A 26,590-nucleotide genomic window follows, 5' to 3' on the forward strand; every position below is an offset into this window, starting at 1 on the left:
ACAACCCCATAAGAGGAATAAATTTAGCTTCATTTTTAAAAAAGTGTTTGGAAATCACTGAATAAGAGAATGTGACCAGAATGTTTTCACTCTATGTAGAAGCTATCAGGGCTGTTAGAAATGAGGGGAGGGTTTTTTTTGTGGATGGTGGGGGAGGGTTGGCCATTGAGGGCCTCTAGGACAGGAGTGAAACTCGAGTCAAGCTTTCAGATTATGTCCATCTGTTTAGAAAATGGACTTTGAGGAGTGAGCAGTTTCACCACTTTCTGAGGTCTTCCCATAAAAGCAATTCTAAGTTCCAAGGCACCTACACACATCTCACATTCTGCATTAGTTGCATGGTCCAGAATGTTAAGGTCCTGGTGGAGGGTGTAGGTGGACTTTCCCAGAACCCTGGATGAATTTATGGCTCGTGCATTTCCTGGGCATGATCCTATTTCCAGGCTCAGACCTCTGTGCCCCCATCAAAGCAGGGCTGAGTCAAACTGACAGTACAGAAAGAGAAACTGGCTTAGAGAGTGGTACTTACAACTCCAAGGTCCAGGGTTCAATCCCTGTACTGGCCAGTCAAATAAAAAAAAAAGAGAAAAGCAACAGACCTGAGTCCTGGTCCTTACTGATGTCACCAGCCTAGAGAATGTTTGTAAGTGATACCAACAACCATTATATTATTTTACCCTCCTAGTGACCCAGCAGAGTATCGCTATCCCATTGCACAGATGAGAAAACCAAAACTTCAGGAAGCCTTTTCTAAGGAGTCTTAGCCTCAAAGGCAGCCCTTAACAGTGAGCTTGAATTTTCTCAGGATTTCAAGTCTAATGACCAACAGCAGAGAGTCTTAACACTGCCACTTACCAGCTTTGCGCCCTTTGGCAAATAATGTCACCTCTTTGAGCCTTCTCTAGCTAGTTTCCTCATTTGTGAAACCCGGACCAAGTTAATTCCTGCCTTATCCACCTGAACAGGCTAATTAGGAAGCCCAAAGGTCATAATACACAAGAAAGTACTGGGTAAACTATAAGACATTTACTTATAGTCATATCATGATTATTTTTTTGATTAATTACTATAATTATGGCTGCGAGTGCCTAATGAGGAGGAAAACTGACAATAAAATATATCACTCTGTTCAAGTTCATAGAGTACTTCAGAAACAAGTGGAATTAAGGATCAATCTGTGGAAAAACATTTTGGTACTGCCACGCCCCCTCCCCACCAAAGGCAAAAACAGAGAGCACTAAGGAAATGGAATAAATCCTAGATGGGTGAATCAACACCAACTGGTGTCTGTGAGATGCCAGTGCAAGGAAAAATGCAAGGCAGATCTCCATTTTATTGCAATCACAGAAGCATAAAAGGTTTGGCAGAGTGTGGAAGTCAACCTGCTAGCGCTAGCTATCCTGGGGAAGAGTGAGGGCAGGGCCAAAGAATGGAGCTCGGGGCCACCAGCCCCTCCCTGTTATAGTGGGAATGGTCCCTTGGGACAGGGCTGGGATGTGAGAGGGACACTGAAGGTGGTGTGAGCGACTGCCAGAATAGATAGTTTTCATTGATTTCGCCCTATTCCAGCTCTTTAAATATAACAGTAGAGAAAAAAAAAAAAAAAAACCATTCCCATGATGCTAGAAGCAAGAGGCCTCATTTTGCACCCAGCCAGGTGGAGTCTTACAGAAGCATTTAGAAAGCATCCTCCCTGTGCTGTGTGCACTGTTCTCTGCTTTGGAGGAAACAGATAGGATTCAGTCTGGCCCTTGCTGGGAGCCTGTAATCTGGTGGGAAGAAAGGAGAATGTCCTGCACAGACTGGGTGCTGGCTGCAATCCTAGCTCCCCGTTCCAGCCAAGACACCGTGGGCATATGACTCCACTTCTTAGCACCCCAGAATCTTTGGGGAAAAGAACCGAGTTAAGACACATAACTACAGAGAGCAGGCCCAGCGTGATGTAAGAGGCCAGGGTATTTTAGCTACTATTATGAATAACACCCTTATCCTCAGAGGTCGTGGAGAGCAGTACTACTTAAAGTGTGGTCTGTGGACCGGTGTCAGCTTGAGAACTGCTTGTTGTCTGTCTCCGAGGAGGTAAGGACAGAAAGTGAGCATGAAGTGTAACTTACCTGCTCAGGGACAGGTGAAACAGGTTCACATGCTCCAAGTAGCACTGCTGTAGGGTAAGGATGAATGCACTAACTGCAGCCAGGTGCCTGGGTTCAGACCCAGCTCTGTCCCTTCATGTTTGTTCATGTTGCTTTACCTTTCCATGCCTCAATTTTCTCATCTGCAGAATGGGGTGGATAAAAGTGCCTGCCTCTTAGTTACTGTTATCATCACTGCTGCATGGCAGAGTCTATAGTATGTCTCTTATCAAGTCCTGCAAGTAACACTACGAGGGAGGGAATGATTCCCATTTTATTGATGAGAACACTGAGGCTTACAGAGATACTTCATTTGCCCAGGGTCCAACAGATGGAGAAGCCTGGATTCAGATTCATGTCTGTCTGATACTAATGTCCTTTTGCTTTGTAGTGTGACCTTGGGCAACTACACCTCCAAGTTTCAGTGCCTCATTTATAAAGTGGACATAAGCAATGCTCACTGCAAAGGACTGTTGTGAGGATTCAGTGAGAGCCAGTGACTAAAGAGCTTAACACAATGCCTGGAACATATCCATTTCCCTCCCTCCTTCACAGTCTTTGTGGCCTGCCTTCCTTCCCTCCTTCCCTCCTTTTGCCTCCTCTTGTAAAGCCTGTTGGAGACCCATAAAACTAGAGGGGACCTTAATGATGCACCTGGCCAATCTCGTCATTTAACCATGAAGGAAACTGACGTTCAGAGAGGTTAAGAGACCCACCTAAGGTCACACCGCAGGTTAGTAGCAGATTCAGAACAGGACACAGATGTCTGACTCCCAGTCCAGTGCTCTTTCTACAGGTACTATTTACAAGGCTCCTGAGTGAGTAGAAGAAGCTCCTGAGGGTCTGGCCCTAAGTGAACATCCTGACTCTTTGAATCCCCTCCCCAGCCTTATATTCCTGAAGCCCAACCTGGAGACTCTGGACTTCTTCGACCTGCTGTGGATTGTGGGGATCGCAGACTTTGTGCTGAAGTACATCACCATCGCCCTCAAGTGCTTCATTGTGGCCCTGCCCAAGATCATCCTGGCCGTCAAGTCTAAGGTAGGCAATGGCTGTGGCCAGCCGGTAGTCCCAATGACGCCAACCTGCAGGGGACTCAGGCACCTTCTGAAGGAGTAAAGAATGGGTGAGGGCAGAGCTGATGTCAGAGTCTAAAATAGAGCCAGAGCTAGTAGCTCCTGCCAACCACCTCATGTCATTCCTCAAAGCTGAGCACGGCTCTTTTTTGTCACCACCTTTCTGTCACACCTTTATCTGTCAAGTACATTTCCTAAGTTTTGTTGTTCAAAGTTGCCATAATGCAATATTCATCTGCATTTCACCTGAGAGGCAGAAAGCATATTAACATGCCCTGGGTTCTGCTTCTCCCCTGGATGATGGCCCTAATAGGTTTTGACTCTTTGTGACTTCCAGGAAGTCATTTTGTGAAGGGGGCCCACCTCCATGATCGATTACTGATGTCTGCCATGGACACAGGACGGGGAGCAGTAGCAATGATGCTTTGTAATATACACGAGGGAAAGGCTTGAAACAGGGGTCAGCATAAAGAGGTCTTGAGGAATAGCCATTGGAATTCAGAGAACCGAGCAGGGCTGGGACAAGACATCACCTGTAGGATATAATTATTACCAGTGCCTCTATAAGACCACCCAAAGGGAATCTGGACAGAAATAAACAGACTGGAGAATCTCTGAAGACTTCTGCTTTTCATTTTTCACTCTCTGCTTCTAGCCATCTTTCAAGTTCAGAAAGCTCAGAATTTGTCCCAGGTATCGTTTGGCAGAAGAGCAGGTTGGAATTGACCGTCAATGTTGAGTAACAGCTGATCCAACCTGTTAGCCAGGGTAATCTTTCAGCCCATTTTTGTCCTCCCACCCCTTAGCACCACTCCCCTCCCCCACCATGTATTTCTCTGGTTGAGCCAAAATCCTAAGCTGTTGAGGTTTTGTTAGATGAAGCCACAGCTCTGGTGCCCAAAGGCAGCATCAAGAAGTCCAAAAGTGGCATAAAGACAGCAGGGCTATGTTCCTTCCTCCATCTTCAAAGTCAGTGGTGGCAGGTCAAGTTCTTCTCTACTTTCTTCTCTCTCTGACCTCTCTTTCTATCCTCACATCTCCTTCTCTGGCCCTAGCCCTCCCGCATTCCTCTTATTCTGTGATTTCACTGGGCCCACCCATGTGGATAATCCAAGGTAATCTCCCCATCTCAAGATCATTAACTTAATCACATCTGCAAAGTCCCTTTTTTTTATAAAAGGTCACATTTTCATGGGCTCCAGGAATTGGGATATGAACCTCTTTGGGAGGCCTGGGGGGACATTATTCTGCATGCCACACCTGGTTTCCTCCCCTCTGGGTACCACAGTTTGGCACTGTTTTAAGTGCTTTATACTTGTTAACTCATTGAATCCATATAACATCCCCACGAGGTGGGCACTGTTATTACTAGCATCCCCTTTATCAGGTATGGAAAACAAGTCTGAACACACAGTTCCTATCATGGATGGCTTGTCCAGACAGCTTTCTGTCCGGGTCTGGTAACTATGCCCTCCCCTCACCCCTTCCAGTCTAGACCATCCCTTGTTGCTTTCTCTAAACCTTGCCCACACCTCCGTAAATAGCACATGTATTGATCTCTTCTCAGTTACCTGGTTTTCGTGTGCCAGGACCCTACTCACCCTCCCATGAGACTTCCCTCATGAGGCTGTTTGGAGAGTGAAAAGAGTTTATGAATATCCAGGGCTGGCCTGGCCCGTAGTAGTGCTCAATAAATGCTGGCTACCACAATGGTCATTTTTAATCACTGCTTTGCCCACTACCCCTCCTCCTACTGCTACTACCATCCTACCTTCAAGGTAGGCACTCTTACCCCCATTTTACAGACGAAAACATTGAGGCTCAGAGATCCCTTGTGGACACTTGTCAGAGCCAGGATTTGAATTCAGGTTTACCAGATGCCAAACCCAGGGGTTTCTTCTGGCTGTCTACTCTGAGAATCTGGGCCAGGTTATTACTTTCACAGGCTTCATGTACCCTTACACTAGCTTCATGTTCTAGGGCTGGGAACCGCAGGGAGAAGCTTCCAGTTGATCTCCTTCTCCAAGTACCTGTGCAGGCCTCACTTCATTGTTGGATAGTGGCAGGTCTGGCCAGAGAGGGTTCAACAGCTACACTGTCAGCTTCATGGGGGCCACATACCTTGACCAAGCACAGCTTGCAGCCACCTTAGTCAAGATGGGCCATCTCCCCGCAGGGAGCACAGGCCCCAGGCATCTGCAGGCACAGGGCACATCACCCCCTCTTGAGCAATAATACCCCTTGCTGCACCCAGCTAGACCCAAGCCCTGACCACAGCAGCCCAGGCTGGGGAGGAGCTCAGGCTGAAGCCAGCGCTGAGATATGGCAGTGCCCCCTGACCCCTCCCCCCCTTTACCTTAGCACCTGTCAGCTGCTGGGATCTCGTTGGCTGTCCACACTTAGCAGGGTCAGACTAAAGGGGCAAGAGAGGCAGACCCCACATTGGAACACATGGTAGTTGGTGGTAAATGACACTTGAAAACACATCAACAATGAATCATTTTTCTACCAGTTCTAGTTAGGACCAGGAATAACAACTGAACAGCAAACACTTGCAGGGCAGTTACCATGTGCTGGCCACTGTCCTGAGTTCTTTATACACAGTAACTCACTGAGTCGTCACCACACCCCGTGTGAACTGGGTCCTGTGATTAGTACCATCCCCTTTTCACACATGTAGAAACTAAAGCTGGTGCAGTTCAGTGACTAGCCCAAGGCCACACAGCTAGAAGTAGAGGAGCAAAGGCAAGCCCCCGAGTCCGAGCTCTTAGGCTCTCGGCTGTAGTCGGAACAGAGGCACCGTCCACTTACTGCAAGAAGGGACAGTGTTCAAATGCACCTCCGTAAGTAGACTCGGAGCCGAGAACGTAAAGCTAGACGAACAAGGCCTCCTAGGGCCTCCGCAGCTATAACTGCAGCTCATGGTTCGTTGTCTACAGCGCCTGCCGCTGCCAAGCGCCTTGTCCTCTTGGAATTCTCCAGTGCAGGCTCCTGGGGGAGGGGTCTCGGCGGCCGGCGCACCTCCGGCAGCAGCCGGCTCATAGCTCAGCGGCTGGCCAATGAATGGGCTGCGGTGGGTCATGTGCCTACCCCTCACCCAATCAGCTGTCGCAGGGGCAGGCAGCGTCGGGCGTGTAAAACATGGCCGCCTGAGGGAGGCCTTTCAGCTCGGCGGGGGTTGATGCCGACGAGGTAATGGCGCACAACAGACTGACTGACAGGAATGAACTCAGGATCTCCTCCAACGCTGGACCTCTTCTCACTGTTCTGGATCTCAGAGCGCCACCTCCCTTTGCCCCATTGTTCAAGTCAACAACCGGGGAGTGACTTTGACCCTTCCTCTTCCTCCCTTCTTCCAGTCAGTAACCGTGTTCTGTTCACTTTGCCTCTGAAATGACTCTGGAGTCCTTCTTCTTTCAGTCCTTCTTCCACATGTCCACCGCCACCACCCTAGTCCTCACCACCGTGAGACCAAAGCGGTCTCCTGGTGTCTGTCCATTCTGGCTCCTCCATTCTGCCCCGCAACCAGAGCAGTCTTTTTAAACACAACTAATTTGATCGTCCCCTCCCGTCACCTCCACCCAACTTAAACTCTCCAGAGGCTGCCCCTTGTACTCAGGACGAAGACCAAGCTCCACAGGCCCGGCTACAAAGCTGCCCAGTCTGCCCCTGCCCACCATGCCAGCATGACACCATGCCACTCCTCTGTTCTGCCCTTGTTTCTTTCCTGTGCCCTTCTGCCTCCTGTCTCAGCCCCTTACTCATGCCTTTCAGACCCCCACAGATGCTGCTTCTCCAGTGGCTACTAACCCTTGAGGCCTCAGCTCAAAAGTCACTCTAGATCCCCCTGACCAAGTCGTGTTCCTTTATAGCATTTGTGACACTTTGTGATTACCTATTTTGTGTGATTATTAGATCCACTTCTACCTTCCCACTATACTGAAAGTCTGTTCTGACCCACCAGTATATTTGCAAGTCCCAGCACAGTATCAGTCGTAGTGTAGAACTCTATGAATGCGTGAGAGAGTGGTGTAATGGAGAAACTGGAGTAAGACTCAGTCCCTGCCCTGTGCCTTCTGGCTTACTGTCTACAGATAAAAGTAAGACAGCAAATCTTTTTGATGTCTGTTGAGGGCAGGAGAGGTGAATCCTGGCCCATGAGGAAGCTAGCTGAGCACTGACTACCTGGAATAATAATAGCTATAACAGTAATAGCTTGCAGTTATCAAGCACCAACTGTGTACCCGAGATGCTGTGCTAAGAGCACTTCGTGTATGAATTACCTCACTCAGCCTCTCAATATTCCTCAGAAGTAGGTACCATTACTTTCACAGATGGATGAGGGAGTGGAGGGTGAGAGATGAGGTGCTTTTCAGAGTCGCATGGCTGTCACATGGCAGAGCTGGGATGCCAGCCCGGGTCTTCACAGCTTCGGGACTCAAGCTCCACCTCAAAGTGGGACCAGGAGAAAGATAAAGAAGACAGGCACTTGACGGTTCCTCCTAACCTCCTACATTCTGGGCTCTGTCTGCATACATTCTTTCCCATGTCCAGACTCTTTTAAAGCTCTCAGCACTCCTGTGAGATAGAATTTATTATCTCCTCTTTATGTGGCTGCTGTACCAAATTATCACAGACTTGGTGGCTCGAAACAACAGAAGTTTATTCTCTCATAGTTCTGGAAGGTGGAAGTCCAACATCAGTATCACTTGGCCAAAATCATGCTGTCAGCAGGGCTGCACTCCCTCCAGAGTGCTGGGGAGAATCTGTTCCTTGCCTTGACCAGCTTCTGGTGGCTGCTGGAATTCCTTGGCTTGTGGCTGCATTGCTCCAGTCTCTGCCTCCATCCTCACATGGCCTTCTCCTCTTCTGTGCATGAAGTCTCCCTCTGCCTCTCTCCTATGAGGATACATGTGATTGCATTTAGGGCCCACCTGGATAATCCAGGATAACCTCCCATGCCAAGATCCTTAACTTCATCACATCTGCAAAGACCCTTTTTCTAAATAAGGTCAGATTCATAGGTTCCAGGGATTAGGAACTGGTATGTTTGGGTGGCCATTTTATTTCAGTTACTACACTAAGGCTGGTCAGTTTCAAAATCAGAATAAAAATCCAAATCTTCCAACTGCCAAGGCCACAGCCACTTCTGAGGGCCAGGAGATCATCTGCCAGATGGACCGGATGCTGAAGGGCCTGGGCCATTCCTGAACCTGCCACTTTCCAGCCACAAGGCCTTGTGCAAGTCACTTAACATTCCTGAGTGTGTTTCCTCCTGCAGAAAATTGAGATGTTAACAATATGCTTCTTGAAATGCTGCAAAGATAAAAAACTTAATGTGTATGGATGAAATGAGGGGTGGGCTGGTTATTGCCTGGAGAAGAGGCACGTGAGGCTTTACAGACCTTCCCCGCCGGTCCCACCTACCTGTCCGGCATCCTTACTCACTTATCTCCCTCTTTTTAGAACCTTCCCTGCTCCTTCAAGCTAGGGATGGTGCTCCCACTGAGGATTCCCACAGCACCCCACACTTCCCCTCTTCTAGCACTCACCACCCTGACTGTAATTGCTTATTTAATTGTCTGCCTTCGCGGCTCAACTGTAACCTCTGTGACGGAAGGGAATTAATGCATCTAGCTTGTTGGTTGATGGATCCCCAGCATCTGCTATGCACTCAGAAGCATTCATTGTATGTATGTATGTGTGTGTTTGGGGAGATGGATGGATGGGTGGATATATAGGTAGGTAGAGGAATTGGATGGCTGCATGTGAAGGTTGGTGGATGAGTGGATTGATGGATAAGGGAATGGATGAATGGATGGATGGATGGGTAGATGGATATATAGATAGGTAGAGGAATTGGATGGCTGCATGTGAAGGTTGGTGGGTGGTGGAAGGATAGATAAGGGGATGGGTGGGGGGGGTGGATGGATGGACAGGTAGGTGGGTAGGTGCCTCTGTGTCTTGTGAAGACACAGAAATCCACAAGCATACTCACGTCTCTGTGCTAGAAGAGACCATGTAGGGACTTTCAAAGAAGTCTGGCAGCCAAACAGCTAAATGTTGCTGAGCAATTACCAGGAGCCAGGCAGTATGTTAAGCAATGCCATTTGCTCAAAAGATACTTGCTGAATGCCATCTATGGGCCAGGCTGTGTTCTAGGCACTGGGGATACCTCCATGAACAAAGTAGACAAAAATCTCCTTACTCATGTTGTTTGTAGCCTACTGAAGACATTGTCTCATTTTATCCTAACAGTACTGGAAGGGTGGATGCTATTGATATCTCTTTTCCTGGAGAAGAAACTGAGTTAAATAATTTGGCAAAGATTGCAAACCTTGTAGTAACAATACTGATCGCAGTAGGAGCAGTGTGGGATCGGGCACGGCTCTAATTCATTTCCATGTGACATCAGGCTCACAAGACAAGTGCTATTGTTTTTCTGTTTGTTTGTTTGAGGTAAAATTCACATAACATAAAATTAGCCATTAGCTATGTTAAAGTGTACCATTTAGTGGCAGTTAGCACATTCACAATGTTGTATAACCACCACCTCTATCTAGTTCCAAAACATTCCATCAGCCCTAAGGAAAACCTCATATTTATTAAGCAGTCACTACCCATTCCTCCCTCCCCCCAACCCCTGGCAACCACTTACCTGCTTTCTGTCTCTTTGGATTTACCTATTCTGGACATTATTATAAATGAAATCATACAATATGTGGCCTTTTATATCCAGCTTCTTTCAATTACATAGTGTTTTTAAGGTTCATCCACATTATAGCGTATGTTAGTTCTTCATTCCTTTTTATGGCTGAATAATATTCCATTGTATGGATAGACCACAGTTTGTTTAGCTGTTCATCTGTTGACGGACATTTTGGTTGTTTCACTTTTTGGCTACCGTGAATAGTGCTGCTGTGAACATTTATGTACAAGTATCCGTTCGAACACAGTTTTTCTAGGAAAATACCTAGGAATGGGATTACTGGGTTAAACAGTAACTCTATGTTTAACTCTTTGAGGAACTGCCAAACTGTTTTCCCGCAGTGGCTGAACCATTTTGCATTCCTGGCAGGAGAAAACAAAAGCAGTGAGAGGTTAAGGAAGTAGCCCAAGGTCACACAGCTTGTAAGTGTCTAAGGAGGGACTTGAACTCAGGCAATCCAACTCCAGAACCCCCATTCTGAGTTACTAACCCATACTCCCTCCCATGTGAGTTCCCTGAATTTGTTTGGGAAATTCCTCAGCATTCACTGAGGAAACAAGTCCCCAAATACCATTTATAGAAAATTCCCCCAAGTCCAGGCCAGAGCTACCTTACTTCCTTCTACAGACAGGCACTGCTGGGGGTGAGGGGCTGGGGATGGGCCCCGCCACCCCTTCCCTGCACCACTGAGGTGTGGGAGACAGTTATTAATGCCTCCCTGGCAACTGTCCAGCTCCCTTTTTTTGATTATTATTATTTTATTCAGCGAGATTAATGTGCCAGGTCAGAGCATAATCCAGCCTGTAAAAAGTGATGTGAATGGTCTCCTCAAGATAAATTGCAGGCTTGGAAAAGGTTCACAGCCTTTCCTTGCCTGTCTGAGTGCTCTCGAGATGCCTCATCAATCCTTGTCTGGGGAGAAGAAAAGGACGGGTCTTCATCTGCAGCTACGGTGGGGGTGGGGGGGAGACACATCTGTCAGGGACCTCTAATGGCTCACAGCACAGATGCTCCTTCCTGGGCCTCCACACCACCCACTGAGAGGGTAGGTTGGTGTTTAATATTATAATTATGATTTTGGAAGGGCTTTTGGTATTTGGATGTGCTTGATGGTCCTGACGTGTGAGGCTGGGTGAGCCACCTTGTCTGGGGATGTTGGGAATCTCTTCATTTTCCTCCTTTCCTTAATCATCCCTCTGCCAATGCCAAGACCCATATGCCTCCCAACCAGGAGGGTCTGTTGGGAATCCTCTCACCTGGGCCTCCTAGGAGAGCTTGTTGGCTGGCCAAGATGGTTAAAGATGGCAACCAGTGATCTTCAATCATGACCCCAAACCATCACACTGGCCAGGTATCTTGAGCTGCCACTTGTCATTACAAATCAGATAACTTTTATAATACTCATATGTCTTGGACTTGACTGGTGTGGCTCTTGCCCACCTCTCCAACCTTGCCACACACAACCCTGTCCCTTGCTTACTCTGGGCCAGCCACACTGGTGACTTCCTGGTGCCATCAACGCACCGAGCACTGCCTTCTCAGGCCCTTTGCATTAGCTGTTCCCTCCGCCTGGAGCAGTTTCCTCCCAATGTTCCCATGGATGACTTCTTGCCATCATTCAGATCCCAACTCCAATGTCACCTCCTCTGAGAAGTCCTCCCTGACCACCCTGTTGAAAGTGGTTTTCTCCAACATGCATCATTTTATATCCTTCTTAGCATGGATCTGTATCTGAAATATAAGATTGTTTTGTCTTTCTTGCTTTATTCTCTGTCTCCTCCCCACTAGAATGTGAACTCATGTGAACAGGGAGCACACCATAGATACTATGGGCTGAATGAAGAGCCTCATGTTAATTGTCTATAAGGGGGTTAAAACTAGGCCTGCATCTATCCCACCACACAGAGTTTTCCTCCACCTCTGCTCCCCTCTCCCATTCCACTGATGTTATTCAGGGCCTGTTTGCTTTCGGGGCAATCCTAGATGCTGAGAATATAAAAATGAGTAAGACATCATCCTAACCTTCTTCTACTCATTCAGTTCTCTGTAAATGAAACTTTTTATATTAACCTAACCCAAACCTAGTTAAGAAGGCAAGTGTCATCTCAGAAACATACATACCATACACTGCAACTCCTACTGTTGATAGTAGTATTAATTAAACATTTGACTCGTCCACATTGTCCCTTCCCTTTATGAAAATGGATTCCTCTTGGCCCAGGATTCTAGAGCCACATGCCATATGTGGCTCTCTAAATTTGAATGAATTATTAATTAATTAATTTAAAATTCAGTTCCTCAGTTGCATCAGCCATGTTTCAAGTGCTCAAGTGCACACATGGCTCATAGCCATCGTGTTGGACAACGCAGGTATAGAATATTTCCATCAATGCAGAAAGTTCAATTGGACAGCACTGTTCTCAAACATTCTTCGGACAGTTTAATTCAGTCTCCCAAAAGTATAGGTAGTGATGGAGAAACATAAAAGCAGGCACTTCTCTAAGAACTCTCCGGCGGGTCACTGGTAAAGGGAGGCAGCACTACAGATTACAGAGAACATGGTCCTTGAGTCACCAAAACCGGTTCAAATCCTGGTTCCCTCACTTATTACCCGGGTGACCTGGGACACTCTTTTGAGCCCTCAGCTTTCTCATCTCTAAAATGGCCATTCTTTTTCCCTTTAAGGTTATCATAAGGTACAGGACAAGCTGTGTAAGAAACAAGGAAAGGCTTAGATGAGGTGTCGTCTCCAAAAAACTGGCTGTCAGGGCTGACCGGTTAACTCAGCTGGTTAGAACGCAGCCTTTTAACAGTGAGGTCACAGGTTTGGATCCCCATATGAGCCAGTCACCAAAAAAAAAAGAAAAAGAAAGAACTTGCTGTCTTTTCCATAAGGAAAAATAAAAGATGTTCTAAATCATCTTCACAAAGTTCTGGTTGAGCCTGCATAACCCTGCACAGGCAGTTCCAATCGGGCGAGATTCCATGAGCTCTCAGCCCTATTGTTTTTACTCAAAGTTCAGGGGAGGCTGGGGGAGAGCAGACAAAAGTAAGAAAGGTGGTTTTCTCCAGTGTGAGAGCCAAGAGGATTCGTGGGGCTTTTTGTGCCATTAAAACCCCTACTTTTCAGGGCCCTGAGTCTAGCACTTTTGCCCCCTGAGTGGCTGTCATCTCCCTCCTGGAGATCAAGCATTCCCCTCCCCCCACCTCCCAAGCACACATCTATCTAAGCCAGGGCAGGTCTGAGTTTCCTAGGCCTAAGCTGTGGTTCTTGCTGCACACCCTCCTGTGTATGAGGGCACTTCAAAAAACTCGTGGAGGGGCCGGCCCGTGGCTCACTCAGGAGAGTGTGGTGCTGATAACACCAAGGCCACAGGTTCAGATCCCATGTAGGGATGGCCGGTTAGCTCACTGGGTGAGCATGGTGTTGACAACACCAAGTCAAGGGTTAAGATCCCCTTACCGGTTATCTTTAAAAAAAAAAACAAAAACCAAAAAACTCATGGAGAAATAGCATGAAAAGATAAAACAAGTCTTTCCATAAAGTTTTTGATGTACCCTCATATAAAGGTGCAGTGCCCCATCCTGGAACGAGAACGTGGTGAAGAGCCAGCCACACTTGTCCCAGCTCCCTGCACAGGGGGCCAGATGGGGCTAAAGCAGTGATCCCCAACTAGGGGCAGGGGAGGTATTTGGCAATTTTTGGAGATATTTTTGGTTGTCACAATTGGGGAGGGTGCTACTGGTATTTAGTGGGTAGAGGCCAGGGATGCTGCTAAATATCCCATATAGCACCCCCCCAAATCAAGACTTATCTGACCCCAAATGTCAGTAGAGGTGAGGTTGAGAATTCTGTGTAAATGTTTGCCGTGTGGCCCTGGGTCAGCTCCCCTAATGTTATAGGCTAACTTGTGCACTCCCAACTCATATTTAAAGTCCCAACCCCAAGTACCTCAGAATGTGGCTATATTTGGGGATAGAGTCTTTAAAGAGTTAATTAAGTTAAGATGAGGTCACTGGGGTGGGCCCTAATGCAATATGACCAGTATTCTTATCTGAAGAGGAAATTTGGACATCGACATGTACAGAGGAAAGATGCTGTGAGGACACAGGAAGGAAATGGCCATCACAAGCCAAGGAGACAGGCCTCAGAAGAAACCGAGCCTACCTACATCTCAATCTCAGCCTTCCAAGCCTACAAAACTGTGAGAAAAGAAACTTCTGTTGTTGAAGACACCCAGCCTGTGGTACCTTGTTATGGCAGCTCTAGCAACTAATACACCTACAGACCAGTTTGCCTACAGATCTTTCATCTTTTGAGATGGTTTTTGCATCCATTCAGATGTCTCCCAAACTTTTTACCACCATCAAATTATTGAGGGTACTTTATTTTTTTAAACAGGTAATACAATCACAGAGTTCAAAGGTCAAAACATCAAAAACAGTATAAGGTGAAAGGTAGTCTTTCCTCTTCTGCCCCCAGACATCCATTTCCCCTCCTAGAAGATACAATATTATCCCTGAATCATTTCATAGCTGTTGTATACATATAGACACAAACACATATGTTCTTTGTACTCAAATTTATGTATTCAAACAGTAATATTCTACACACAGCTCCCACTTTGCTTTTTTTTATTTAGCCATCTATCTTGAGATTGTCCCAGGTAAATACATACAGTAAATACAGCATCATATTTAAAAACATGCACTCTGGAGCCAGACTCCCTGTGTTCAAATCCTGTTGGAAAAACCCTTTGCTGCTTACCAGCTGTGTGACCTTGGCAAGGTATTTTACCGCTTCTTGCTTTCATTTCCTCATCTATAAAATGGTATAATAGCACCTACCTATATTAGTTTTCATCTGCTGCCTAACAAATGACCACTAGCTTAGCAACTTAAAAAACACTCATTTATTAGTTCACAATTCTGTAGGTCAGAAGTCCAGGCGGGCTTTATTCTGTTCTTTGGGAAGGGTCTCACAAGGCCAAGATCAAGGTGTCAGGCAGGTTGGACTCTTATCTGGAGGTTCTGGAGCCAAATCTACATCCAAGCTTATTAAGATTATTGGCGGAATTTGGTTCTGTGAGGTTGTAGGACTGAGGTGCCCGCTTTGTGGCTGGCTGTTGACCAGGGGTTATTCTCAGCTCCTAGAAGCCAGTCTCTGGTCCTTACACTTAGTCCTCTCCATCTTCAAGCCAGAAACAGTGTGTTGAATCCTTGAATCCTTGTTGTTCTTCATATTTGACTTCCTCTTCTGCCCCCAGCCAGAGAAAACTCTTTACTTTTAAAGGGCTCAAGTGATTAGACAATCTCCCTTTTGACAAACTCACAGTCAACTGATTAGTAACCTTAATTACATCTGCAAAATCCCTTCTGTTATGTGACCCATAACATCACCCAGGTGTGATATTCCATCATTGTCACAGACCTGGGGATTAAGGTGGGACAATTGGGGGGGAGGGTTCCTACCACACGACCTCTGAGGATTATCAAAAGGATGTAATTGCACATCTCGTTGTATGCAATGTAGAAAAGTTAGCTTTTTTTTTTTTTAAACAGCTGGGTTTGCATATTGTGGAAGCTGTTTGGATTTATTAAGGATTTTTTACAGGGATTCTTCTAAAGACACTGGGTCAGCTTTGGATTGCATAGCCCTCTTTGACTCTGTGGTTCTCCAGGACTCAGCTTAATGTCACTTCCCCCCAGGTTCCCTTAGGACAGTGTTTGTTCACCTCATTTATTTTCCCACAGGCTCCTCTCTCCTAGCACTTGCCTACTACTCTGTAATTATCCAGGTCATTGTCTCCTCCACTGCACTGTAAGTTCTAAGGGGCGTATACATGTCTGTCTCAGTCCCTGATGTAGCCCACCTCATAAAACTCCTTGCAGTGATCCTGTGAGTGGATGGCCAAGTTTGCCTAAACCCATTTTATAGATAAAACTGAGGCTTGGGGAGGCTAACCAGTTTGTCAAGGGTCACTGGGCTTGTAGGTGGCAAAGTGGATTCAAACCCAGTTAGATGGGGTCACTTAAGACTTAACAAGAAGAATATCAGCTAATATGTCTCAGGTTTTCTTCCTGTTTGTGTATAGTGTGCACAAACTGTGCAAAGTGCTTTATTTGCATGACCGCATTTGGACTTCTCAGCAACACTGTGGGATAGGTACTGTTATCATTCCCATTCGATGGAGGAGGAAACTGAGAGTCAGCAAGGGAAAGTCACCCAGCCAGCGAGCAGCAAAGGCAGGGTGTGAGCCCAGAAGGTGTTCTCTGTCTGCAGCTGTTATTGGAGATGTTGATCCTTTTGCCATTATCGGGTTTCACTGGAACAGAACAGAAAGCCAGCCACAAAGATACCAATTGTTAGCAATATCGATATTAACTAATGTTTAATGGGTTTTACGCTTTTCTTACCCCCCCTCTCTGAAGATTCTAGAGCATGTAAGCAAGAATGACAAGCAAGAAATTGTCTTTCTCTGGAGGCACTGTGGGATCTTGGAAAGAGCACACACTGAAATTAGATTCAAATTCCAGCTCCACCACCTTTTGCCTCTACGACTTTGATTAACCTCATTGAGCCTTGGTATCCACATCTTTAAAAGGGGGACAGCACGACTTACCTCATAAAACTGTTGTGAGGATTAAATAAAATAACACAGGTCAAGTGCTGGCTAGTTAGTTCATTGTTATTTCAAGGAAAATAGAGAGCATTAGCAGTCATCTTTTTATAGTTTAAAGCAAGCAAGAAAGAATCTAACCAAAATCAGGATGGAACAAAGTACCATTTACTAAACTATGATTCTAGGGCATTAGGGAGATGTTAATAGGCATTTTATGAAAAGGTGTTCTGTGGCCAAATAACATTGGGAAATGCTTTGTACCTTATCACTTGCATGTTAACCTAGTAAAGGCTCTGAGAAGTCCTGCAGTTAAGAAACTCATTTCACTTTGTCTTCTCTGACATTTTCCCAACTTATTAAACCATGAAACCCTTTTATTGAGGAGCACAATATGCTGCAGAACCTAGTTCAGGCACTGGCAAACTACAACCTGTGGGCCTAGTGCCTCTTTTGTAAATAAAGTTTTATTGGAACACAGCCACGCTCATATCTTTATGTATTATCTATTGCTACTTTTATGCTACAGTGGCAGAGTTGAGTAGTGGTGCCAGAGATTGTATGACTCACAGAACCTAAATATTTACTGTCTGATCCTTTAAGAAAAAGATTGTTAATCTTGAAGTTAGTGTGCAGATGGAGGCAGAGATTGGAGTGTTACGGCCACCAGCCAAAGAATGCCAGCAGCCACCAGACGCTGGACAAGGCAAGGAACGGATTCTCCCCAAGTCTCCAGAGGGAGCATGGTCCATCCAACACCTTGATTTTGGTTAAGAGAAACTGATTTCAGACTTCTAGCCTCCAGAAGTGAGAGAATAAATTTCTATTGTTTTTGTTTGGGTGGTTGGTGCATAGCCTGTACCGGGATCTGAATCCTTCACCTTGGTGTTATAACACTGCACTCTAACCAACTGAGCTAACCAGCCAAGCCTGATTTCTACTGTTGTAAGCCACAAAGTCTGTGGTAGTTTGTTAGAGCAGCCACAAGAGACTAATACACACATGGTTATGCCACTTACAGTTGTCAGAGAAGGAAGCTGGTGCATCTCTCATCAGCAACGGTCACAACAGTAGAGGAAACACCTGGTCTTGCGATGCCGGTGGTGGAAACCATAAAGTCCTGGCATGTGGCTAACATCACCTGCCTCTTAGGTGGTGCTTTATAATTTTCCCCATCTTTGTTTCAATTGTTGCTAACTGCCTGTAAAAATCTGGGATTTTTCATTTTTAGGTTATTTTTTAATATTTCTAAACTATAAAATATTTCAAATGTGCAGAAAATAACATATAACAGAGATCTCTGTACCTACTACTCATATTTAAAAGATGTTAACTTTTTCCATATTTGCTTCAGATCTTTTTCCTTTTAAAGAAATAAAAGCCCATCCAACTGCCCACACTTGCATCCTCTGTATTAATTAGGGTGGACCAGGTGCTGTAGCCAACAATACCAAAGTCTCAATGGCACGGCCCAGCAAGGTTTTATTTCCAGCTTGTCATAGTCCAGTGCCTCTCAGCCATGTGGCATTTAGGGATCCAGGCTTCTTCCATGCAAGAAGCCTGGGACAGTGTTTCTCAACTTTAGATGTACATAAAAATCACCTGGAAAGCTTATTCAAACACTGATTCCTGAGTCTCAATCCCAGATATTCTGATTTCACTAGATCCAGAAAAGAGCCTGAGATTCTGATTTCTAACAAACTGCCAGGTGAGGCTGGTAGCTGGTTCACGGACCACACTTTGAGTAGCAAAGGGCTGAGCCCTAGTAATCTCACTGGAACCTTGATACCCAGAGGAACAGTGAGGAAAAAGCTTGGAGGATTGCATGGAAGATTTTCAGCACCAGGAAGTGGTGCAGGTCAGTTGTACTCACATTCCTCCACAGGGTAGGACCCTGTCAGGAGACCCCACCTAACAGCAGGGGAATCTGGGAAACTTGTCTTCCTGAGGACCCGGGGAAGATTAAATGAGATTAGGGGAACTCATGGCAGTATCTCTGCCACATCCTCTGAAATTTATTTATTCTTTCTCCTACCCTAGTGGTAATCACTTGTAGTTTATAAACTACACATGTATACATCCATAAACAAAATTATAGTATTGGTTTTGTGCATAACAAATAAACATAAATGATATTTTGTGCACATCCTTTTGCAACTTGTGCTGTTACAGAACATTGTGGTTTTGAGGTTTGTGTATATCCGTGCTACTCCAGTGTGGTTCCTGGACCAGCAGCCATCAGTCTCACCTGGCAACTTGTTAGAAATGCAGATCCTCAGTCCCCGCCCCAGGCTCACTGACTCAGAAACTCTGGAAGTGGGGCCCATGGCCTGTGCTTTAACAAGCCCCTGGGTGATTTGAATACACACTGAAGTTTGAGAACCACTGATCTTTATTAATATGTGTAGCTCCAGTTCTCAGTTTATTCATTTTAAGTACTGTATAGTATTACCTGGTTTATTCTTCCAGTCCCCTACTTATGAGCAGGGGATTGTTTAGATTAAACAATTATGTAATTGTTTATTTTTTTTACTATTACGAATAGCACAATAATGAACATCTCTGTGCATGTGCACAAAAGTTTCTCTCACATAGCCATCTGGAAATGGAATTCCTGGATCTTAGGGCTGAGTATCTTCAGCTTTATTGGGAATCACCAGACAGTTCTTTCTGAAGTGGCCAGAGCAATTTACACTTGCTCCAGGGTGAATACAAGTTTCTGTGTTTCCATGTCTTGCTTCAAGCTTTCAACGTTACTTGTCTCCAAGGTGGGCCAGGAGCATGTTATGAAGAAAGGATTAAAAATTGCCTTTTTTGGAGGTTCTGGATTGAAACGTGGGTGCAGAGCCCGGCTCCATCACTTGCTGTCACTCACTGCCTCGGGTGCTCAGCAGGCCACTTCTTGATATTTGATCTGTCTTTGCCTAATAATTAAAAGTGGGCAGTTTTGTCTTCTTCCTGATTTTGATGCGAATGTTTCTAGGATCGCTGTTTCAGTCAGGGTTCTCCAGAAAAACAGAACCAGTGGAATATATGTCCATGAAGAGATTTTATTTCTAGGAATTGGCTGGCATGATTGTGGGGGCCGGCCAGTCTGGAGTTTATAGAGCAGGCCAGCAGGCTGGAAACTCTCGGGCAGGAGCTGACACTGCAGTCTTCAGGCAGAATTTCTTCTTCTTTGGGAAAACCTCAGTTTTGCTCCTGAGGCCTTTCAGCTGATTGGATGAGGCTATCTGGGTTGTCGAGGACAGTCTGTTACTTAAATCAACTGATTGTAGATGTTAACCACATCTGCAAAATCCCCTCACAGCAACACCTAGATTAGTGTTTGATTGCTTAACTGCTTACTATAGCCTTGCTAGCTAAATTGATATGTGAAACTAACCATCACATTCCCCCATTAAACAATATGCCAGCTTTGGGGCTGAAGCTGATGTTTATCATGTCAAGGAAGTATCCATCTAGTCCAACTTATTGAAATTTTTAAAACCATGTGATCAGAAAGCATTTGATTTTTCTCCTTCAATCTGTTATTGTGAAGAGCTGCATTATTAGATTTCCTATTTAATCCTTGCATTCCTGGAATGAACCCCATGTAATCATGATGTATTATCCTCTGAATATGCTTCTGGATTCTGTGTGCTATTGCTTTGTTAGGATTTTTGCATCTATATTCATAAGTGCTCCTCTCCCTGTTTAAGGTGACTTCCAGAAATTGCTCCTGTCACTTTCACTTAGATCTCATTGACCACCACCCAGTGGCACCAGCTGCATGGCAGGCTGGGGAGTATCATCTTGTAGTGGGGTACCAATGGACCTAAGCAAAAATCGAGATTCTTATTTTAAAAGAGGAAGGGGAGAAGGGATATTTGGAGGTGCTAGCAGTCTCTGCGAGGATAATTATCCCTTGTTTGTAGATGAGGAACCCGAGGCTCAGCAAGGTGTGTTCACTTACCCAGGGTCACACAGCAAGTCTATGTCAGAGCTATGACTTGAGAGGCCAGGTTTTCCAAATGCCAAGGGAGATACCTCCAGGGGCCCACAATAATAATAGAATAATAAATATGATATGATAATACAATATAGTCATAATAAACAGCTCTTGTGCCTGGTACTGTTCTAAGTCTTCAATTTGCAGATGAAGACACTGAGGCACAGAGAAGGTAAGTGACTTGCCAAGGGCAGGCAAGTGGCAGGACCAGGACTTGAACTCTGGCAGTTGAGTTTCAAAAACCGCACTTGCAACCATTGCCTGCTCCTGCCTCTGCACCCACCCTCCCAGCCCCTCCCTCCCAACCAATCACCACAGCTCAGGTGGCCACAGCAACTCTCTCTGCTCACCTAGACAACAGTCAAAACCGCTCCCCACCCACCCCTCAGACCCACATCCTCGTCCCTCAGCTGCCCTAGCACCCTCCTCTTCTGTCTCAGGGGCCACACATCATTTTTTGCTGTTGTCGTTTTGTTTTGTTTTTTTCCCTTCTCTCCATTCCCTGGGAGAGCCTCAAAGCTTACATTCTGGTGCCAAGGGACACAGCAGGGACAGGGCCCAAGTGGAGCAGGCACCTGGGATTTCCTGAACCCCAGCCTCCACCGGGGGGTGGGGGTGGGGGCTTTGGCATTATTTATTTATTTTGCTAGTTCTGCCCAGCCCCACACCCCCCAAGCTGTTGTTCCCTGCTGGGGAAGATGAAAAACGGCATCCAACAATGGAGGACAAGGCTCGCCACATGGCCCCCGCAGTTTAATTTCCCTTAATTCATTTTATATTGAACCAAATGATACTGTTTGTTTTTAATGGCAAACACTCAGCACAGAGGAGGGGCAGCCAGGCCTCCTTCTGGGGAAATTAGGAACACAGCTGCTATTTAAATTCTCGCTCCTCTCCTGCCCTTCCCTGGCCCCCACCCCCAGCACTGGGTCTTTGGAAATCGATTTCCAGGTTGAAAGATGATCGCTTTCACCAGCTCAGATGGTCACTGTCTAGAGAGTGGGCCTGGCTCCACCCCAGCTGCTGTCAACCCCTCCTAGGGTGGCTGTCCTGTATTGTCCTGAGGCCCACCCTTCTCTGAGAATAACTGGATACCAGGAATGGGGGCCCTGGACATGGCTATTCTTGGTGCCACTTCTCCCCTGCCCATCACCCATAATTCTGGGCAGGCACCTGGCCCAAGCAGGACCCATCTAGTGCCCTCTTCCCAGGAATTGAGGAGCACAGAGGCCGGGCACAGAGCTGAGTGCATTCAGTCTTTCTGCACCTGGGAGTGGAATCGTGGCCTTCATCCAGTCCTGCTGTAGCGAAGGCTACATGTTAGCCAGATTCTGGGTTATTCATGCGCTTATGAAAGTTGGAGAAGAGCTGGTCAAGAGGAGAGGTCCTTCCACTTCCGCTCTGAGGTTTCTGGAACTGGCCTTCAGTGCTTCTCTGAAGCCTGAGATAATCCAGAATTCTACCAAAATCTCTTTTTGCTGACATGACCCAGAGTCAGTTTCAGTTCTTGCAGGTAAAGAGAAATTTACTGTATAACCAGCCCCTTCGGGAGAGGCTTTGGCAGGAGCCAAATTAGAATGATGAAGGCCCAGTTTGGACATTCCAGAGGCCTCTCCAATTCCTCAAAGGCTGGGCCACACCCTGCCCTCTTGTTCAAAGACTGTTAGACCCAGAAAGACCTTCTTATTCTACTGATGAGGAAACCAAGGCCCTGAAGTGACCGGTTCCAGGTCACGTGACTTATCCTCTCATGTATTCATTCTGCAAAAATTTGTTGGACACAATAGCATACCAGGTACTGTGCTAGGCATAGGGGCTTCCCAGACCCAGGACTTTGAAGCTCAAAGCTCCCAGTCCAGTGGGGCAGCAGGCAGGGAAGCAGTAACTCTAGGTCCTGCTGGGGAAACAGAAAAGAGGCACCTAAACCAGCCCCCAGCAGAGTCTCTCTGGAGAGGGTGACCTTGGAACTGAGTTTTAATGGGTGGGAGTTAGCCAGGCAGCGCACAGCCAAAGGGCCTGCCAAGGAGAGGGGACAGCTGGGGCCACACATGGAAGTGGGAAACAGTTTGCATGTGCGTTTTTCCAGATAACTGTGGAACGGCTCATCCCCACTAGACTATAAGCTCCATGAGAGCAAGGAGCTAAGCACAGTGGCATTTAGTAGGTGTGCAGCAACTCTCCAGTGAAGGGATGAGTGAATGTCAGTGGTTGGTATGAATCTACATTCCAGGGCAAGACAGGAGGCCTGATCGCTGGCTTCCAGACCCACCCTCTTCTACCGTTACAAACCACATTATGGGTATGCAGTGCCAACCCCTACTCTGGGGTGCTGCTGGGACTAATTAGCCAGCTAAGTGCTGATTATGTTGCTCTTCTTCAGAAATTATTAGGGAGGCAGCCAGGCTCCCCAAGGTGGCCTTGGAGGCATTGGCTTCACCTCCTATCCTGGGGGGCCCTGGAGTTGTACCGGGGGCTGCTGCTCTGTGGGTTTTCTGTTGTTTCCACTCATGTGGGTGTGTGGGGCAGGCTCCCATATTTCCCCCAGATATTCTTCTTCCCCTAGGGGGAAAATAGGGAGTCAGAACTGAGATTTGGCCAAGGGAGCCCACCCATGACATTTCTCAACCTTCAGCTTGTCCAAAAAGGTTCCAGAGTGGATTAGAAAGAGCGTGCTTAGGCTCTGGAATCAGGTGGATCTGAGTTTGAATCCTATTTCTGCCATTTCCATCGGTATCACCTCTGGCCAGTCACCTCCCCTCTCTGTGCCTCAGTCTCCACATGTGTAAAAAAGGAAATAATCCTATTTACCTCTCAGGGTTTTGGCGAGATTTGAGATGAGCTAAAGAATAAATTGAGGCAATGGAGGTGGAGGTGCTTTCAGCATTTCCTGGCATGTGTAGATGCTCAATGTGTGTGTGTTTTCTTTTTGTGTGTTCTCCTTCATGACCCTCATGTGAAAAGCCAGGGCCTTTCACCTGGGGGCTGAGCAGCCCACAGAGGCTTGGCAGGCCTCTGGTTCTCCTCAGGGCCCAGAAGTGCCAAGGTAAAAACACTGAATGGGCCAAGGAAGGAAGAAAATGTTATCCTTGCTAATTACCGACATGTGCCCAGACCAGGCTGGGTCATGGGGTGGCCTGGGTTGAATCCTGGCTTTGCCACTAGCTGTGTCTCCCCAGGTGAGTGAGTTCCCAGGTTGAGCTCTGTTGCCTCATCTGTCCATCACACCTCTGATGATACTACCTATCTCAAGGAGGAGGCCAGTGAGGAGCAAATGAGGTCATGGGTTTAGAAGGTTTAGCACGGAGTTTTCAGTGCCTGCTCAATCTGAGCTGTTAGGGGTGAGACCTAGCCCTGCCTGCAAGGGACTGAAGGAGCAGGGAGAGGGGGAGACACAAAAAAGAGCAAGGACAGGACAGAGGGAGATGGCCCTGGAACACAGAGACTTATTCGCTGCAGTGTCCTTATTCATGGTGCCTGGCACAAAGCAACCCTACGTAAATACATGCTGAACAGCTGCAGCAGAGACATGCACAGAGGAAGGGGATAGCAGAGGAGAGGAGGGGCGTGCTCTCTGTTCCCTCGAAAGCTTGATCAGGTTGCTGCAAGCCCCTGGGACTTAGTATTGACAGAGAAGACTTGTCCTCACGCTAGATGAAGCGGGGGATTTCCTGTAGCCAGGCTTCTGTGTCTAGGCTGCTCTTATTTTAAGAGGAGGAAACCATCATCCCGAGAGTTTTAGTATCTTGTCCATAATCCTGCAGCCGTCCAGAGGCAAGGGAGTCCTTTTGAATGCTTGCCTGACCCTCACCTCTGTTGGCAGCCTGAATCCCATCCATCACTTGTCACATGTTTTGAATTTCTTAGTCCACCCATACTGTGTTATGCTCTCATTCTCTCACCTCCAGGTTCAGTGGCTGTTCAGTCTGCTGGGAATACCATCTCCCTATCCTGCAGCCCCATCTGCCTGACTCCTAATAGTCCTCAGGTCTCTGTTTAGATATCACTTCTACCAGGATTCCTGGACCAGGTGGGGTTGGGTGACTCACCTGTGTGCTCCCTCGGTCTTTACGCTACTTCTGTTTTGAAGGCATTTTGCGATGTTGTGATTGCTGGTTTGTCTTCCCCACTAGACTTCAAACTTGGTGAGAACAGAGACCAGGTCTCTTGTACATTTCATTTTACTCCTAGCACAGAACATGGCACATAGGAAGCACTCAGCAAAACACATTTGCTGAAATTAATTAATGAGAGGTTGCAAAGTCATTTTCTCTGAAGCAGGCAGTGTGAAGTCAGTTGCGAGGGTCTATTAGCTGCAGTCAAACAAACAGGTTCCATCTCAACTGCTCCACTTATTAGCCATGGGCCTTGGGTGAGTCAGTAGACTTCTCTAAGCCTCAATTTCCTCATCTGTGTAACAGGGATAGTCATCATTACCAATGGGAGCATTAAATAAAATCATCCCTGTGAATGAAGTCTTTCAATCATTGCAGCTCAGTAAGTAGTAGCTATGATTTATTACTTAGTGAAAAAACAAGAAAGCAGAGGAAAGGGGCCCTGGGAGGCATGAAGCCACCCCTCCCCTGTCATTTCCTAGGAGCAAATGATGCTAATAACTGTCATGGCAATATTGCAGATGCCAATCACTACACACATATTACATGCCAGGCACTGTCCTAGGCTCTTTACATCCATCCATTCATTCATTCAACCAGTATTTTTTGACTGCCTACTCTGTAATGGGTTCAGTACTAGGTCCTGGGACTCCAGCAGTGAATAAGCAGAGTATACACTTTCAAGGGACTTACATAAATAAGATGCTGAAATACATAAGCACTATGTCAGGTGGAGAAAAATATAACACTGCCATGGTGGGGGGGCTGCCCTTTTAGACAGAGTAGTCAGGGAAGGCCTCCCTGAGAAGGTAACATTCATGGGAAGACATGAAGGAAGCAAGGGAGTGCACCATGCGGATGTCTGGAGAAGAGTGTTCCAGGCAGAGGAAACAGCATGTGCAAAAGCCCTGAGGTGGAAGCAGGCTTGGCAAATTCAAGGAGCAGTGAGCCAGTGTGGCTGAAGCAGAATAGGGTCCAGGGCCAGCTTCATGGGCATGTGACCTGTGCAGAAGGGCCACACACTTGGTTTAATGCTCTGCTGTCACCATCTGGAAGTTCTTAATTTTTTAACAAGGGACCCTGCATTTACATTTTGCACTGGGCATCACAAATTATGTAGCCAGTCCTGGTGGTAGGAGATACGGTCAGAGAGGTGGCAGAGGACCACAGCACTACAAGCTACTCCCAGCCCCAGGATGCTATGGCCTCCTCCCATCCTGCCGTGGAAGCCAGCACAGCAGGAATGCTTCAACAGTGGGGACTGTTTCTTCCCGGCGTTACTTTCCTATGGCTATTGTAACAAATTACCACAGACTTTGTGGCTTAAAACAACACAAATTTATTACCGTATAGTTTTAGAAATCAGAAGTCCAAAATCAGTCTCACTAGGTTGAAATCAAGATGGTTCCTTCTGGAGGCTCTAGTGTAGAATCCTTCTCCTTGCCTTTTCCAACTTCTAGAGGCTCCCTGTGTGCCTTGGCTCTGGCCTTCCACCATCTTCAAAGAGCATCTCTCCAGCCTCTGTTTCTATTGTCACACCTTCTTTCACCCAGACCTACCTGCCTTCCTCTTATAAGGACCCTTGTGATTATATTGGGCCCACCCAGATAATCTAGGATAATCTCCCCATCTCAAGATCCTTAACTTAATCACATCTGCACATGCACAAAATTCCTTCTTCCATGTAAAGTAACAGAGTCACAGGTTCTGGGGATCAGGACATGGACATCTTTGAGGGGCTGTTATTCAGGCTACCACGTTGACCATTTTGCAGATGAGAAAACTGAGGCCCAGAGAGGTGATGTGACTTGGGCAGAGTCACTTTCCTAGCAAAAGGACAGATCCACCATTGGGGCCCATGTCTATCTAGTTTAGTGTCATGGGCTCTAGACCATCAGGAAAGGAGGCACCCGCTGCCCATCTCTGTCTCCCTCCCTCCCTCGAAACTCT

At 46.6% G+C, this 26,590-nt stretch overlaps 1 protein-coding gene across 1 annotated transcript in view; it reads left to right on the plus strand.

Annotated features, from left to right (window-relative positions):
- RNFT2 (ring finger protein, transmembrane 2) overlaps nt 1-26,590 on the plus strand; it is a 67,277-nt gene that overhangs the window by 14,813 nt on the left and 25,874 nt on the right. Inside the window, exon 6 of the mRNA XM_063087894.1 lies at nt 3,020-3,173. Coding sequence (XP_062943964.1) covers nt 3,020-3,173 — 154 coding nt within the window. The remainder of the gene's footprint in view (nt 1-3,019; nt 3,174-26,590) is intronic.

This window comes from Cynocephalus volans, chromosome 2, assembly GCF_027409185.1.
Source record: "Cynocephalus volans isolate mCynVol1 chromosome 2, mCynVol1.pri, whole genome shotgun sequence".
In the NCBI taxonomy this organism is placed as follows: Eukaryota; Metazoa; Chordata; class Mammalia; order Dermoptera; family Cynocephalidae; genus Cynocephalus; species Cynocephalus volans.